At 37.9% G+C, this 19051-nt stretch overlaps 1 protein-coding gene across 2 annotated transcripts in view; it reads left to right on the top strand.

Annotated features, from left to right (window-relative positions):
- The window catches only part of COG6 (component of oligomeric golgi complex 6), a 92515-nt gene that overhangs the window by 47777 nt on the left and 25687 nt on the right, over positions 1–19051 (top strand). The window contains exon 19 of one of the 2 annotated variants that reach the window (XM_052650084.1): positions 11370–12831. The exons of the other annotated variant lie outside the window; for it this stretch is intronic. Within the exon in view, the coding sequence (XP_052506044.1) occupies positions 11370–11517 (148 nt within the window). The 3' untranslated portion in view covers positions 11518–12831. Of the gene's footprint in view, positions 1–11369; positions 12832–19051 lie in introns of those variants that run through there. 2 annotated transcript variants of the gene reach the window in all.

The following is a 19051-nucleotide window of genomic DNA, read 5'->3' as shown; positions in this document are numbered from 1 at the left end:
GGAGAATTTTGAGCATTACTTTGCTAGCGTGTGAGATGAGCGCAATTGTGCAGTAGTTTGAGCATTCTTTGGCATTGCCTTTCTTTGGGATTGGATTGAAAACTGACCTTTTCCAGTCCTGTGGCCACTGCTGAGTTTTCCAAATTTGCTGGCATATTGAGTGCAGCACTTTCACAGCATCATCTTTCAGGATTTGAAACAGCTCAACTGGAATTCCATCACCTTCACTAGCTTTATTTGTAGTGATGCTTTCTAAGGCCCACTTGACTTCACGTTCCAGGATGTCTGGCTCTAGACGAATATAAGTGATCACACCATTGTTATTATCTGGGTCATGAAGCTCTTTTTTGTACAGTTCTTCTGTGTATTCTTGGCACCTCTTCTTAATATCTTCTGCTTCTGTTAGGTCCATACCATTTCTGTCCTTTATCAAGCCCATCTTTGCATGAAATGTTCCCTTGGTATCTCTAATTTTCTTGAAGAGAACTCTAGTCTTCCCCATTCTGTTGTTTTCCTCTATTTCTTTTGACAGCTATTTCTAAGGCCTCCCCAGACAGCCATTTTGCTTTTTTGCATTTCTTTTCCATGGGGATGGTCTTGATCCCTGTCTCCTGTACAGTGTCGTGAACCTCAGTCCATAGTTCATCAGGCACTCTATCAGATCTAGGCCCTTAAATCTATTTCTCACTTCCACTCTATAATCATAAGGGATTTGGTTTAGCTCATGCCTGAATGGTCCAGCAGTTTGCCCTACTTTCTTCAGTTTAAGTCTGAAATTGGTAATAAGGAGCTCATGATCTGAGCCACAGTCAGCTCTCGGTCTTGTTTTTGTTGACTGTGTAGAGCTTCTCCATCTTTGCCTGCAAAGAATATAATCAATCTGATTTCGGTGTTGACCATCTGATATTGTCCATGTGTAGAGTCTTTTCTTGTGTTGTTGGAAGAGGTTGTTTGCTATGACCAGTGCGTTCTCTCAGCAAAACTCTATTAGCCTTTGCCCTGCTTCATTCTGTACTCCAAGGCCAAATTTGCCTGTTACTCCAGGTGTTTCTTGACCTCCTACTTTTGCATTCTAGTTCTCTATAATGAAAAGGACATCTTTTTGGGGTGTTAGTTCTAAAAGGCCTTGTAGGTCTTCATAGAACCATTCAACTTCAGCTTCTTCAGCATTACTGGTTGGGGCATAGGCTTGGATTACTGTGATATTGAATGGTTTGCCTTGGAGATGAACAGAGATCATTCTGTCGTTTTTGAGATTGCATCCAAGTACTGCATTTCGGACTCTTCTGTTGACCATGATGGCTACTCCATTTCTTCTAAGGGATACCTGTCCGCAGTAGTAGATATAATGTCATCTGAGTTAAATTCACCCATTCTAGTCCATTTTAGTTCCCTGATTCCTAGAATGTTGACATTCACTCTTGCCATCTCCTGTTTGACCACTTCCAATTTGCCTTGATTCATGGACCTAACATTCCAGGTTCCGTTGCAATATTGTTCTTTGCAGCATTGGACCTTGCTTCTATCACCAGTCATATCCACAGCTGGGTATTGTCTTTGCTTTGGCTCTATCCCTTCATTCTTTCTGGAGTTATTTCTTCTCTGATGTACAGTAGCAATTTGGGCACCTACTGACCTGGGGATTTCCTCTTTCAGTATCCTATCATTTTGCCTTTTCATGTTCATGGGGTTCTCAAGGCAAGAATACTGAAGTGGTTTGCCATTCCCTTCTCCAGTGGACCACATTCTGTCTGACCTCTCCGCCATGACCCGCCCATCTTGGGTGACCCCACAGGGCATGGCTTAGTTTCATTGAGTTAGACAAGGCTGTGGTCCGTGTGATTAGATTGACTAGTTTTCTGTGAGTATGGTTTCAGTGTGTCTGCCCTCTGGTGCCCTCTTGCAACACCTACCGTCTTACTTGGGTTTCTCTTACCTTGGACGTGGGGTATCTCTTCACGGCTGCTCTAGCAAAGTGCAGCCTCTGCTCCTTACCTTGGATGAGGGGTATCTCCTCACCACAGCCCCTCCTAGGACCATCTGCGCCCACGCAGATAGCGCTCCTTGGATGGTCCTCTCGGCTGCCGCCCCTGGCTTCTGGCAGGGCGTACCTTCTCCTGGCCGCTGCCCCTGATCTCGGAGGTGGGGTAGCTCCTCCCAGCCGCAGCCCCTGACCTTAGGTGGGGGGTAGCTCCTTTCGGCTACTTTAGACTCATACTAATAAAGAAAAGACAAACCTCTAAAAAATCATGTGGATCTTTACTGAATTAACTGCCTTCCAGAACAAAACTTAACACTCGTAAATATGGCAAAATACAATAAACAGTGTAACATTTATAGTGCTGAACATGCAATAAAAAGTACTTGGATATAGTACTAGGAATGTGTGAACCAAAACTAGAAACAAATCTGTCAACAGAAACAGACGTACCGACATAGTTTACAGAAATAGCAGGTAAGATCTTTAAAATAGCTATTTCCAGATGTGTTCAAGGACTAAGAGGAAAACTCACTGGGTAGATATAATCACCAGTTGAACATTATGGAGGGAAAGATCAATCAGCTTGTAGAGGGCACAGTAGTAATTGCCCAGACTGAAGCTCAGGTAGGAAAAAATTAAAAGCTGTAGAACAGATGAAAAATCTTAGGTGGTGAATTGTGAGACAATAACAAGCATTGGAATATAACTGAAGTGTCATAGTGAGATTAAGGCATAAAAAGATCGAAGGCATAAAAGAATTTTTTTCAGATGTGATGGAAAACATGAACCCACAGATTCAGGATGCTAAATAAATCACAAGGAAACTTATACGAAGGTATACCATAATCAAATTACTGCAAACCAGTGATAAGAGAAAAAAAATCTTAAAAAGCAAGATTTTAAGTGGAACAATGATATTATTTGTGGGGAACAATGATAAGGATACTACTGACTTCTTGTTAGAACAGTTCGAACCAGAAGACAGTAAATCACACCTTTTAAAAAGCTGAATGATAAAACAGTTTCAACTTTGTGTATTCGTCAAAAGTATCTTTCAAACTGAAAGCAAAAAGAATACATTTTGAGATAAGATAAACAAAAGTAAAGAGCATTTATCACCACTATACTGCGCTGCAAGAAATGATAAGGGAAGTTCTTCAGGCTGAAGAAAAATGATACCACAGGAAAACTCATGTCTATACCAGGGAATGACTAGCACAGAAAATGCTAAATATGAAAGATAGTGGACCTTTAAAATAAAAATACTGACAGTGAATGTGGGATTCTTAACACTGAGAAATAGAGTTTATGGCTACAAAAGCATAAACGATGAAGTGGGAAGGAAGTAGAAGTACACTGTTGAGAGGTTGAAGGTTGCTCATAAAGTGCATAATATAGTTTGAAGATAGATTGTAAACCTTACAGCGAGCACTAAAATAAATAATATGCCAGTGGATAAAATAGAATGTTTAAAAGACAATTAGATTAAAAGAAGGCAGAAAAAGAGAAAAAAAGAGCAGGTGGTACAAATATAAAATGAATAGTAGGATGATAAACCTAAATTCAGCCCCAAATGTAACTATATTAAATGTAAAAGGGCTACACACTCCAGTTGAAAGGCCGAAAGTATTAGACTGGGTATAAAAACCTGGCCCAACTGTCTGCAGTCTATAAGAAACCCACTTGAAGGGCACGTTTAAAAGATCATATTATACTATGCAAATAAAAATTATACTAAAGCTGAAGTAGCTATATTCTGATGTTAATATCAGAAAAATTAGGCTGATGGGAAGATGATGCTACTGAAGATAAAGACGGATATTTCACAATAATAGGATCAATTCATGAAGAAGATATAATAGTAAATATGTGCAACTAATAGAGCTTCAGAAAACATGACATATAAGCTTATGAAATTGAATAATAGATAAATTGGCATTCCTTTTGATATTTCAACCCTCCTCTCTCGATAATTAATGGAAAAAGTAGAAAACTACTTGTTTGGTGTAAAGGAACTGAACAGTGTCACTAATCAGCTCAACCGAACAGAAAGAAAATACCACACACAACTACAGAAAATAACATTCTTTTAAAGTGCATGTAAAACATTCAGTCAGCTAACATAAGAACAAATAGATGTAAGAAAGCCACTGGTGAGTATTTCCTATGAGCATGGTATACCTACCTGTTTATCCAGATCATCTTTTAGAATTTTCAGTAAAGACTTAGTTTCTTCATATCGTTGTCCATGTATCTTGTTGGGTTTATTCCTAGGAAACAGTTTTGTGACTCCTTTGATAAGGTCCTTTATTTTCCATTGCGTATTCTCATTAGATGTTGCTGGTAAATAGGGAAAAATACTAAATTTTGTACATTAATTTTGAATCTGACCAGGTAAGTAAATTCTTAGTTCTATTAGTTTATCAATTGTTTGCCTTGATTTTTTTTGTTTGTTTGTTTTGGTACAGACATCTGAAGTTAATGAGTCATTAATTTTTTTCAGTATTTATGATTAAACTTACATTGACTAGGTGCTCCAAGTAAATAGTAGATGTAATGGTGAGTGTGCGTATTTTACTTTGAACTTTACTGAGAATGTTTCTGATATTTCATCACTGAAGTGTGATGTTTGCTGTAGATTTCCAGTGTTCCAATGTGGACACATGATATTCTTCTCTAACTGGGTATGTAACGTAGTAAGCTGTAAATTCCCAATGTAGTTCCAATCAAAATGCCATGGAACCAATTTATTAAATATTTACCTAGAAAGAAATGTATGAGAGCAGACTCCAGTCACTTTTGACTGTCTCCACAGTTACCTCTCTGGTCCAAGGTAGTATCATCTGTGCCTGGATTATCACATCAGCCTTGAAACTATTCTTTGACCCTTGCCCTCTCTACCATTCCCACACCGGCCTCTACAGTCTAATTTTAGCATCTCAGCTAGAGTGATCCTTGAATGAATTGCTTTACTTAACCCTCTTGGTGAGTCTGTACATTAGTCTCTCCATTTTACAGAAAGGACATTTTTTTTGGAAAGGTTAAATAATTGAAACAAGGTCAAACAGTTAGCAAGAAGCAGAGTCAAGATTCGAACCCAGTATTCCAGAGCCTGTTCTCTTTAATGCTAGCTTGTACTGTATTTGTATTAACTGTTTCTCTGCTGAGATTATATTGTTTTACTATTTTAAAAGGAAACTCAAAAATGTTAGGCATATGTGATAGGCTGTATGAGACATATGTGAGATCTGTGCCTTGGTCTCACCTCAGATACACTTTAATTTTTACTGTGAATGACAGAAAGCTGACCCACTGTGGCATCTTTGGTATTTATATTGTGATAGAGAGAAATGAAAATGTTCATTTCTAAACCAATCTATTATACATAGGTATATTTTTTCCCCTTAGTTTTTTGGGAATAGTTAAACTGTAACACCTTCTTTTCTCCTGTGGCATGTTTGATTGCCTCTTAACTGTGGTGCTGTAATAAAGTTCAATTTTAGTGATCACAGAACCTGAATGTTGAAATAAGTTATTTTTAGAAGTGCTGGGTTTATGGTAATGTTGAAAGTTTTATCATGTTGTTATGGCAACCAAAAATCTAAAGTACTGATTAATGACAAGCTCACTGATTTTGGAAGTTAGCAGTTAATTTCTTATTATGGCTCAGTACTTTAAATAATTATTTAAATTATATGTAAGGTAATTTCAGTGAGCATGTTTTAAAATGAGAATGGTATCTCCATTTAGTTATACAATAATGTTTATTAGTATTTTCAGAATTTATAACTGTAGTTTTATACTGTGACATTTATAACTGGACAAAAATAATTTCTTAATGTCTGGTATTCTCACGGACAGATAACTAAAATACTTTGCACTTCTGTGAAATTGTGTAACAAGCTCATCTCTTTTATTTCTTATTTTTTCTCATAGCACATTAGCTACATGATTATTATCTTTGATATTGATATACTAGAATAGCAAACTATACAGGGGGGTTGAGGGGAAACAGCAACTGTACTTTGCAAAAGTAAGAAGACTTACCAGACCATGGAAGTAAGGTGTGTAGGGTCTGGGAGACCAGCGTGTCTTTTTCATGTCATATTGAAACATTGTTAATAGACCCATCAAAAATTAGGGGAATGTACCCTTGTTTGATTTTCTGTTTACTATGGATTAAAAGGTTCCGAGATGAAACTTTCCTGCTCTATGAGATGTTAGTTCATTTTATCTGTAACCTGATTTATCCTAATCTTCCTTTTCAAATGCCTGTAAATGACCATTTCCTCAAAACGTTTTGTGAATCAACTTTACCATCTTAATAATTTCCTACATTAATGAATTATTTGTATGTGTCTTGTTTTAAATTTTTTGAAATTACAGGGAGAATGTCATGTAAAGACATGTAAAGAGACCAAGAAAGTTAATGATCTAGCTTTATAGATGAATCTTGGCTTACATTCAAAAGCTTTTCCCTTTTAACTGGACTTTTGCATATCTGTTGTTGGTCATGTGAAAAGCAGGATTTATCTTTAGAATTTTAACATAAACAGTTCTAAAAGTATTACATTCATCAGGTATGTGATTGGCTGTGATTGATCAAAATACAGAAAGTAAAATCTGAGGTCAGTACCCATGCTAGAAGATAGCATACATGACTGGGACAAAAAAAAAAAAAAAATACTGCTTTTCTTTACCTGTACTTGAAAAGATCAGTGGATAAGGATATTCCACCTTTTTAGAAGCACATGACTAGACTGAGATGATTTGCTGGTCATTTTGTATTTATACAGTTCTTGAATTTTCCACTTTTGACACTGATTTTATTTTTCACTGTAATGATTCATTATTTGACCTTCATATTTCACACATAATATTAGTGAATAATTTGGACCAAGATACCAGGCAGGCAGAAGGCAGACAGATAAGATACACGTGATAACTTTTTAACATAAGGGGTGAACTTACATAGTAATTAGCATTAAAAATAAAAAGGAGGAGATAGTAAAATGGCAAGAAAATTGCTTTATTACTTTAGAAACACTACCCATTTATGTATAAGTCACTGATATGTTTCGTTACTCAGGGAACCGAGTTCCACAAGTGATGTACGTGGATGCATATATGTGTGTGTATGTGTATGAATAAGCATATATAGGTTTTTTAACAGCAGTTCTTTAAAAAGCTCTTAGCTTAATGAAATAATACAATTTCAAAGCTGAAAGTATCTAGTAAAGGTTATCAAGGTCAGTATTTTGTTTTATGATATTGGAATTAGGCTTGGAAAGGTTAAATTACTTGTTCAAGGCAGCGGTAAGTAGCAGAACTTGAGCTAGAGTCAAGATCTTCTGACAGTAATGTCCTTCACTGTACCGTTTACCTCTGCCATGTATAACTCATTAGGAAAACATTAATGAATATGAGCGTGTGGACCTGTACCTGGCTTGGGTAGTAATACATGAACTTCTAACATTTGTCCAGAAATATGGAATCACTATCAGTCACAGTTCTTGCTCTTCACAGTTTGGATTGACTCGGATTCACTTGGAGAATCTCCATTTCCGTTGCATTTCTGTCCTGTTGACTTTAACAGCTGTCTGTTAGGCCAGGAGGACCCCTTCTGTTCCGTTCCCTTTTTCTTTCCGCTCTGTGAAAGACTTTTTTGTCCACAGGCTTTTGGATCTCTCATCTTGTTCAGTGCAGCCGTGTTCATTTTTTGATCCCTCCCTTGTCTTGGTGGCTTCTTAAACTGGGGAGTGGAATGAGGAAGCCCTATGCCATCAAATACAAACATTTAAAATGAATTACAAACTCTTACTTGGTCTTATTGGCTTGGTTTTATTTAATTATTTGTCTTAGCAGTGTTGCTTTATTCTGGTTCTCTGTGTTGCAGATTTATAATGATTTTCAGCTGTCTTGTGAGTTGTGGCTTAAAGGTGGAAATGTGCCCTGAGTTACAACTAAGCTTTAGTAATGTTAAAAATTTTCACTGCATGGATTTGAAATTAAAATTTTAAATTGATTATTTTCAGTAATAATTTTCAGAATTTTCAGTAATTCTGTATTTACCAGTTATTAACTCTGGGTTTTTAAAAAATGTGTTTAATATTCATTTTTGTACCTTATTCTGATTTTAAACCTATTGTAAGAAGGAATAGCCTTGTTTGTATGTTTCACATGTAGCTTAAGTACACACTGTTCAGACTGAGTACAGATTTTAGAGTATGAGGTGTGAGTAATATTTTATAAACCTCCAAATATCTTACTGCTTTTAGTGGAGGAAGAAGAGGGATGGATTGGGAATTTGGAGTTGATTGATGCAAGCTGTTTCATTTAGAATGGATAAACAAGGTCCTACTATATAGCACAGGGAACTATCTCCAATCCCCTGGGATAAACCATGGTGGAAAAGAATATTAAAAAGAGAATGTATGTATGTGTAGAACTGAGTCACTCTGCTGTAGAGCAGAGATTTGAACAACATTGTAAATCAGCTGTATTCCAATAAAATATTAAAACAATTCAAATAAAAAGTCTTACTGATTTTAGTAGAGAACTAGAAGTGCTATATCTAAAATTCATTATTTGTTGCAAATGAGTATAAAATATTACAGTTAACAGATTTTTTAAATGCTAATTATAGTATTTTTCAGTTGTGTCACTTACGGAAAATGATTCTTGTATCATTTTGATACATCTATTGTTATGCTCAGTTAATTATAGGAGCAATCACTAACCAGCAGGTTTTTTTTAAAAAATCTCCAAGCCTCATCTGGTAAAGTAGGTTACCAAAACAGTTTCTACCATCCTCCCTTCCAAGGTAGTACAGCCAATAGCGTTGCTCCACTCTGCTCAAAAAAGTTACTCAGCGTATCTGCCTTCTACTCAGTCTCATCCTGGAAGCTTTAGGGAAATGTGGGGTTGTTCTAACAAATCACGGTTGCTCAAATCGAGAGTTTGAGACCCCATCGGAACAGTGTGCAATGACCCAAGACCATAAGTGGACTCCCTTCCTCATTCCATTCAACCAGTTTTATTCTTCTTTAGACCACTGATCCCCATATTTCCACAGATAATCTTAACAGAGGTATAATTTTGGTCATGAATGTTCTAAGAACTGGTGATTTCTAGCACTGAAGGACAGGGAAGTCTTCGTGCATGAGGGAGTCTATTTTTCCTGAGAATTAAGAGCATTGAAAGGTGGATGAGAGACATTGCAGGCTAATGGAGGTATGTGAGGGAGCGAAGGACCTGAGGTCAGGAAGAGCAGGGCAGATAGGCCAGTCAGGGGTTGAGCTGGACTGCAGAATTAGAGTAATGATGCAGATAGCATTATAGAAGATTTTAAGTGAAAGGGTAAGGAGTTCTGACTTCTCTGAAATTGGAAGAAAACATTGAGTCGCCTTGAAGGGTCCTGGGTAAGGGAGAGACATGATAAAAGTTATGCTTTAGAAAGATTAACAGTGCTTCAGTTCAGTTCAGTCACTCAGTCGTGTCCAACTCTTTGCAACCCCATGAATCGCAGCACGCCAGGCCTCCCTGTCCATCACCAACTCCTGGAGTTCACCCAAACTCACGTGTATCGAGTTGGTGATGCCATCCAGCGATCTCATCCTCTGTCGTCCCCTTCTCCTCCTGCCCCCAATCCCTCCGAGCATCAGAGTCTTTTCCAATGAGTCAACTCTTTGCATGAGGTGGCCAAAGTACTGGAGTTTCAGCTTCAGCGTCAGTCCTTCCAATGAATACCCAGGACCGGTCTCCTTTAGGATGGACTGGTTGGATCTCCTTGCAGTCCAAGGGACTCTCAAGAGTCTTCTCCAACACCACACTTCAAAAGCATCAATTCTTCAGCACTCAACTTTCTTCACAGTCCAACTCTCACATCCATGCATGACCACAGGAAAAACCATAGCCTTGACTAGGCGGACCTTTGTTGGCAAAGTAATGGCTCTGCTTTTGAATATGCTATCTAGGTTGGTCCTAACTTTCCTTCCAAGGAGTAAGCATCTTTTAATTTCATGGCTGCAGTCACCATCTGCAGTGATTTTGGAGTCCAAAAAAATAAAGTCTGACACTGTTTCCACTGTTTCCGCATCTATTTCCTACGAAGTGATGGGACCAGATGCCATGATCTTAGCTTTCTGAAAGTTGAGCTTTAAGCCAAGTTTTTCACTCTCTTCTTTCGCTTTCATCAAGAGGCTTTTAGTTCCTCTTCACTTTCTGCCATAAGCGTGGTGTCATCTGCTTAAGCTACACTAAATGTGGAGGAGACTGGCTGGAGAAAGACCAATGGGATTTTGCTTTCTCCTCCCGGCGGGAGTTCGTTACGGTCTGAACTGAAGTGATGGCACATAGATATGACACTGACAGAGGTAGCAAACAGAAGTAGGGTTGAGAGTAAAGCTTTAAAGACACGTTTTAAGTTAGTTACTGTGAACATCAGAAAAGTGTTTCTGTCAGTGCTTGTGTGCTCAGTTGTATCTGACTTTTTTCACCTCATGGGCTGTAGCCTGCCAGGGTCCTCTGTCCATGGAATTCTCCAGGCAAGAATACCGGAGTGGGTTGCCATTTCCTCCTCCAGGGAACCTGTGCATCCCAGGGATCTGGGATGTCCTGTGTCTCCCACATCTCTGGCATTGGCAGGCCCCTGGGAAGCCTGTTTTCATCAGTAGGTATAGTGATAAAGGAGCAGTTGGAGTTAATGAACTAAATGTCATGAAAACTATTAAACAATTAATGCAGATTTAAAGAACCCAATGCTATTTTTTTCTAAAGACATTTACTTCAGTTTACTTAAAATTATTTCTCTTCTTATGTGCTTGTATAGGAATGTGTGTTTGTAAAAATGCTGTGATTTGTTGCAGACAAGTGTCACCTTTGTGGGAGAGATGAAGATTATTAGTAATCGAGGAGATGTGATTATTAGTATAGGAGCAGTAGGTGAAAGGACTGTATATTGTAAGTTATTCTGAGATTTGAAGGATTGGTACATTTGAATGGTTATAAGCCTCTTTACAGTTAATGTGTTGTCAGTTGGGTTTGCAAAATCAGTCCATTGATGGTGGGTTGCAGTTTCTATTTCTTGTTTAGTAATTCACAATATATTAGCCAATGTTCCATCCTAAACATCACAGTTCTACAGAGTGAGCAAAACACTGCCCCTGCCCTTCTGCAACCTACATACTAATGGAGATTTCATAAAGAAATAATAAATATAAAAAAACCCTTTATCCCCAAACCAAGATAACTTGTGTAGTTGTACAAAGATTTTTAATAAGATGTGATAAATATGAAATACTTTGGTTCAAGTATGGAGCTTTCTTGGAATGCTTAGTCTTTCGTTTTCAGAGTATGTGTTAACACAGATCTGTTTGTTTGTCAATAGAGAGCAGATCATAAAACAGTCTACAGAGTTAGTCTGCAGAGCCTATGGGGAAGTGTATGCAGCTGTGATGAGTCCGGTCAATGAGTACAAAGATCCTGGGAGCGTTCTACACCGATCGCCACAGCAAGTGCAGACACTTCTCTCCTGATCATCGCCTTTGAGTGTGGTAGCAGAATACTGCATTCCTAAAACCCTGAAGGTTTTCTTGGTTTTTAGTCTGTTCATCTTTACTTTGAAATCTGATGGTTGCAGTTTTCTTTGTATCATAAGAATGTGAATCCCAGTAACTGCTTTGGTCACAGTAATGTGTAAGTAAGTAACATGTTGACCTGGGTTATTAGCAGTTGCTCTGTATCTGCTCTCCACACAGAAGGACTCTGTTTTTGCTAACCTTGTCTCTAGCTCTGCTGTTTTCCCTCAATTCTGGAATACACGTATGTGGAAAAAGAGTAGAATGAGAGGTTTCAGGGATTTTTTTTTTTTAGACAAGATTAGTTCTAAATTTAACTGTACATTAAAAATTATCTAAACTTAAGAGTTGGTTTGAAGATATGACCTAATATTAATAAGCATCTCTTTACTTAAAGATTCATTTGCTTCCTTATTAGATATTGTGAGTAAGTATGCTTAAACGGAGGAGCAGAAATATACATTCAGCAAAAACAGAGAACAGTCATTTAAAGGTGGCTTCCACTCTGTGTCTGCCCTGGACTGAATTCAAGGTGAAGTTCGGCACTTCGGCTAGGATGTAGGTGTGAAGTGTGTAGACGTCCTGTGCTGCATGTCAGTCTGGAGTTTAAAGGAATGTGTTTGTTGTACCATGTGGACTCTAAATTCAACTGTCTGTTCATTTTGCCTGATGTTTAAGCCAACAAAAAACTGATGTATTCTATCACTGGAGGGAAAATACCAAAGTAGCAAACTTCTAATTGATGACATATCTACCCATATGATGGCCCCTTGCAAAAAATTGTTTGGGCTCTGACTTTGAAACTTGACCAAAACTGAGATTCAAAATCAGTTTTGTTTTGTTTTTTTTAAACAAATCTAAATGTATTTGATGTGACTTGACTTTGTTTGTAAGATGTTGAGGACAGTTCTTATTAGCAAAATCTTAATTTCTGGTAAATCTATAAAAAGAGGTGTGTCCCCAAATTACAAATGAGAAAATGAGGTATAAGGAGAACCTTGGTTAGGTTGAAATATTTTGAAAAGTAGTAAGATAATATTTATTTGGCAAATACAGAATATATAACAAATTAGTATTGTCAGAACGGGGCCTGTTCTATCTGAAATTACAATTGTATTTTTTTGGAGCAAGAGTAATTGGTTACATATCATCTCTTTTGGTGTTTAATCTGTATTTTAGTTTTTCCTTTAATAAATGTGATATAGTAAAGAAAATAAAGTATGATGTAAGGCAAGAGCTTAAATTTTATATAATTTGTATCTATTGTGAGAAAAGATTGCTTGCTTACCATTAGTGAATTCCTTTGTTTTCTAGGGGGAATAAAAATATATTTATCTTTCTACCTAATTTTTTCAAATAAAATACTGAAGTGTTTTTAGAACAGCGATCATTGCAGTATTTTTGTACATCTTATCAATGTGTTTTTAGAAAATAGGCTAATGGGAAGGAAAGTACAATACAGGGCCAAATTGATAAAACCAGTGGAAGATGGGCGAGCATGATATGGTGTCAGTGTGATGTTGAGAACTTAGTTAAAATAAAAGACTGCAAGGGTTAGTTCAGTAGCTTGACACTGTATTTGCTGCTTACTTCATAGTTTACATTTTGAACTGTTTAAGTATAACCTTAGGTGATGCAGGTCAGCCTTCCCTTTAGAGAGGGAGGTTATTTGCCTGAGCAAAGCCTTCTCTGATGGAATGTTTCCAATTCTTTTTCTGTGCTTGTATTGGACCAGTGAATGTTACCTGAGAAAAATCACGCCCAGTAGACTGACTGACTTTTTTACTTCATGAGCACAGTTTCAAATGATACTTGGTGTTGCTTTGTGTAGTCCTTTTCTGTCTCAGGTGAGCTCAGCTCCCTACTTTTCAAGATGACCTTTCATCCTCACTTAGTTAATGACCTTCATGATTCATTGAGATGGAAGCTGTCAGATTTATTTCCCTCATTTTTCTTCTACCCTCCTAGTTGTATTCATCATCTTCGTCTTTCCTCCTTTTGTGTTGGAGACAGCATCCTCTTCGTGTAACAAGCAGTTCCCTTCCTCTGGACTCCGGGTTCCATTCTCTCCCCTTCTCAGGGACTTTTCTCTCTCAAGTTAACCCTTTGTTTTGCTTCAGCAACTTCTGACTTCTCTGTAGGATTATTCTTGACAGCATACACAGTGCTCTAGTGTTGATAATATTTTTTAAAACTTGCCACCTCCCGGATCCTAATACCTCCATTTCTCTGCTGCGTTTTATGGTCATTTATGCATGTAGTCTTAACATTTCTGCTGCCATTGTGTCCTGAATTACCCCTGTGTGGCTGGCTTCAGCATCCCCACATCAGTGCAACACAGCCAGTCGTGATGAGATCCCCATAGCATTGTGTGTTGTCAGATCAGTGGATTCTTCTCATTCCTTCCTTTATTAAACTTTCAATAGCATTCCACACATTTCTGTCTGAAATACTGTGCTTTCCAGGCTTTCACAGCACAACTTTCTGCTAGTTTTCCATTCACTTCACTCACCAAACCTTCCCTGATTCTCTTGTGTCTTTGTGACCTTTAAGAGTTGGCATACTCTAGGGCTTTATCCTCAGTTTTTTTCCCCTCAGGAGTATGCATAGCTCAACTTTCTCTGGCTACTATTAGCTCACATCCTTAGATCCATCCATTCAGTGGAATACTCCACAGTAGTGAAAAATGAAACAATTCCCAAATACATAATGTTGAACAGAACAATCTCAGAATAGTATGAGTCCATTTATAGAATTTTAAAATAAAAGATAAGGCAAATTTGCACATTATTCATAGATATGTATGTGGTAAAGCTGTAAGGAAATATGGGAAAGGATTAATGCAGACTTCAAGGTTACCTCACAGGATCCTTAGAAGTTACTAATGTTCTGTTCTTATGCTTGATTGTTAGTATATGTGTGGTCATTTTTTAATTTTCTAAAATATGAACTCTTTACATATTTCACAATTTTTAAAAAAAAGGTTGAAAGAAATTGTTTAGCACAGGTCCTGGGGTAAAGTTAGAATTCAGTAGAATTTATATTCTACCAAATAGAGAATATCCAGAAAGAGGAAGAAATTTCCAAAAGGTTTTTATAGTTATGTTTATAATCTTAAAAATGATAAAGTTATAATTTGATAAAAATTTATTAAAAAATTCTGGAGTTGAAAAGTATAATAACAAATTAAAATTTCACTATAGGAGTTCATCAGATTTGAACAGATAGAAAAAGGTGTCAGCAAACTTGAAGACAGGTCAACTGAAATTTTTTAGTCTGAGGAACAGAAAGGAAAGAATAAAATGAAAGAAAATGCACAGAAACTCAAAGATTTTGAATATTGTCAACAATATTCAGACAATGGGAATCTCAGAAAAAAGGCCAGGGGAGGCTGAAAGAATATTGGAAGAAATTGGAAGGAAACTTTACACATTTGATGAAAACTTTAATATACACACTCAAGAAATTTACCAGATTCTATGTAGGATAAATTCAAAGAAATACACACAAAAGTACATCATGCAATCAAATTATCAAAAAAAAAAAAAAAAAGCCTAGGACTAAGAGGGAATCTAATGCATGAATGCATGTATAGATGTGTTTGAGTACATATGTAAAAAAGGATGTTTCAAAAGTTATTTCTTAACACAGTGTGTTGAAACTATATCTTACACTGCCTTGTGTAATGCATGCAGACAGGTGTTTCAAGACATACGTAGGAAGAAGTTTCTAAGAGTGCTCTGTGCTCGTTATATTAAGAAGAATAATGTTATTTCAGTTATTGGGTGTGCTGACCGTTCAGCATCATGTGTAAAGAGGTGCTTATATACGTAAAAATACAAAATACAAGTGTGAAAAGTTGGTTCTTTGAAAAGACAAAAAAATTGACTACCCTTTAGCTGGGTCAAGTAGAAAAAAAACGGCACAGGTTACTAAAACCAGGTACATAAAAAGGGGCATTACTGCTTTATAGAAATAAAAATGATAAACTACAAATAAATATGTCAACAGATAATATAGATGAAGTAGAAAAATAACTAGAAAAACTGATTCAAGGAGAAAAAGAAAATCCGAGTAGACCTTTAGCAGAGACTTAGCAATACAACACTTCTAGTTTTAAAAGTCTAGGGCCAGATATCTTCACTGATGAATTGTATCACATGTTTGAAGGAGTAACAGTAATTGTTAATCAGATTCTTCCCAAAAAAATAGAAGAGGAGGGAGCACACCCTAACATATTCTGTGAGGCCAGCATTTGTTTTTAGTATAAGCAAAGCCAGAAAAGGCACCACAAGAAAACTACAGACCAATATCCTTTGTGAATACTGACACAAAATCCTTAACAAAATACTAGCAAATGGAATCTAGCAACACATTAAACAATTATATACTACGATTAAGGGGATTAGTTCCGGGTGCAAGGTCAGTGAGACACGGAAGTCAATGTACTATGCAGTATTAACAGTATAAGTAAAGGAAAAAAAATGCATGATCACTTCAATAGATGTAGGAGAATCCAACAAACACCCTTTCATGATAAAAAAAAAACAAAACAGAAATGGGAATAGATGAAAATTTCTTCAACTGAACAGACATTTATGAAAAACAAGCTAGCATTACTTAATGCTGAAAAATCGAAGGCTACCATCATTAAAGTTATCAACAAGGTAAGGATGTACTCGGAGAAGGCAATGGCACCCCACTCCAGTAGTCTCGCCTGGAAAATCCCATGGACGGAGGAGCCTGGTAGGCTGCAGTCCATGGGATCGTGAAGATTCGGACACGACTGAGCGACTTCCCTTTCACTTTTCACTTTCATGCATTGGAGAAGGAAATGGCAACCCACTCCAGTGTTCTTGCCTGGAGAATCCCAGGGATGGGGGAGCCTGGTGGGCTGCCGTCTATGGGGTCGCACAGAGTTGGACATGACTGAAGCGACTTAGCAGCAGCAGCAGCAAGGATGTACTCTTACCACTTCTTTTCCACAGCATACCAGAAATTCTAGCAGAGCAATTAGGCAAGAAAAAATTAAAAGGCACACCAACTAAAAAGGAAGAAGCAACACTGTGTCTATTTGCAGATTGATTATGGCCATATATAGGGCTTCCTTGATAGTTCAGCTGGTGCAGAATCTGCCTGTGGTGCAGGAGACTCCAGTTTAATTCCTGATTCAGAGTGATCCCCTGGAGAAGGGATAGGCTACCCACTCCAGTATTCTTGGGCTTCCCTGGTGGCTCAGGTAGTAAAGAATCTGCCTGCAATGCAGGAGACCTGGGTTGGGAAGATCCCCTGGAAGAGAGCATGGCAACCCACTCCAGTATTCTTGCCTGGAGAATTCCCATGGGCAGAGGTGCCTGACAGGCTACAGTCCATGGGGTCGCAAAGAGTTAGACAGGACTGAGTGACTAAGTACCGAATGGCACACAGTTATATATGAGTTTCCCAGGTGGTGCTAGTGATAAAGAACTCACCTGACAGTGCAGGAGACATAAGAGACACGGGTTCAATCTGTGGGTCAGGAAGATTTCCCTGGAGGAGGGCATGGTAACCCACTCCAGTATTCTTGCCTGGAGAATCCCATGAACAGAGAAGCTTGGCAGGCTATGTTCCATAGGGTTGCAAAGAGACACGACTGAAGTGACTTAGCACAGCACATGGTTATATATATATATATGTAACATATATATATATATATACACTGAAGAATAAAAATATTAGATTTAACAGTATAGCACTGTTGCAGTATACAAGACCAGTATGCAAAAGTCTGTTGTGTTTCTAAACGTTAGCAATGAGCAATCTGAAAATTGAAACAATTCATTTATAGTAGCACTGCAAACAATAAAATTCTTAGGAGAAGATTTAACCAAGGGAGTGATTCTCCATGGAAAACCGCAAAACCCTGTTGAAAGATGTTAGTTCAGTTCAGTTCAGTCAGTCAGTTGTGTCTGACTCCGACTCTTTGCGACCCCATGAATCGCAGCACACCAGGCCTCCCTGTCCATCACCAACTGCCAGAGTTCACTCAGACTCATGTGCATCGAGTCCGTGATGCCATCCAGCCATCTCATCCTCTGTCGTCCCCTTCTCCTGTGCCCAGCCCCTCCCAGCATCAGAGTCTTTTCCAATGAGTCAACTCTTCGCATGAGGTGGCCAAAGTACTGGAGTTTCAGCTTCAGCATCATTCCTTCCAAAGAACACCCAGGGCTGATCTTCAGAATGGACTGGTTGGATCTTCTTGCAGTCCAAGGGACTCTCAAGAATCTTCTCCAACACCACACTTCAAAAGCATCAATTCTTCGGTGCTCAGCTTTCTTCACAGTCCAACTCTCACATCCATACATGACCACAGGAAAAACCATAGCCTTGACTAGACAGACCTTACTTGGCAAAGTAATGTCCCTGCTTTTGAATATGCTATCTAGGTTGGTCATAACTTTTCTTCCAAGGAGTAAGCGTCTTTTAATTTCATGGCCGCACTCACCATCTGCAGTGATTTTGGAGTCCAAAAAATAAAGTCTGACACTGTTTCCACTGTTTCCCCATCTATTTCCCATGAAGTGATGGAACCAGATGCCATGATCTTCATTTTCTGAATGTTGAGCTTTAAGCCAACTTTTTCACTCTCCACTTTCACTTTAATCTAAATGGAAAGACATTTCATATTCATGGATTGGAAAATAATATTGTCAAGATGGCAATAGGCCCAAAATTGATCTATAGATTCAGTGCAACCTCTATCAAATTCCACCTACCTTTTTGTGTTCCAGAAATAGACCAGCTAATCCTAAAATTCATATGGGCATACCGCAGACTTTATGAAAAAAACAATCTAAGTGAAGTGAAAGTCACTCAGTCGTGTCTGATTTTTTGTGACCCCAGGGACTGTACAGTCCATGGAATTCTCCAGGCCAGAATACTGGAGTGGGTAGCCTTTGCCTTCTCCAGGGGAATCTTCCCAACCCAGGAATCGAACCAGGATCTCCTGCCCTGCAGGCAGATTCTTTACCAACTGAGCTATCTTAAATCTTTGCAATTTCAAATCTTATTAAATGGTACAGTAAGCAAAACTGTGTGATATTGATTGGCATAAGGATAGACATATTGTTCAATGGAACAGAATTTAGAGTTCAGAAATAGACCCATACATCCATCATCAGTTAATTTTTTTTAACAAGGCTGTCAAGACTGTTCAATGAGGAAAAAATAATCTTTTAAATAAATGGCACTGGAACCACTGGAAAACCACACAGAAAAGATTGAAACTGGACTATATCTCATATCTGAAAATCAACTGAAAGATCTAAATGTAAAAGCTAAAAACTAAAACTCTGAGAAGAAAAAAGTGAAAGTGTTAGTCACTTAGTCATGTCTGACTCTTTGTGACCTCATGGGCTGTCGCCCGCCAGGCTCTTCTGTCCATGGAATTCCCCAGGCAAGAATACTGGAGTGAGTTGCTATTCTCTTCTTCAGAGAATCTTCCTAACCCATG

Source organism: Budorcas taxicolor, chromosome 12, assembly GCF_023091745.1.
Source record: "Budorcas taxicolor isolate Tak-1 chromosome 12, Takin1.1, whole genome shotgun sequence".
Taxonomy (NCBI): domain Eukaryota; kingdom Metazoa; phylum Chordata; class Mammalia; order Artiodactyla; family Bovidae; genus Budorcas; species Budorcas taxicolor.
Note: the sequence above shows the minus strand (reverse complement) of the source record. Positions and strands in the feature narration are given on the sequence as shown.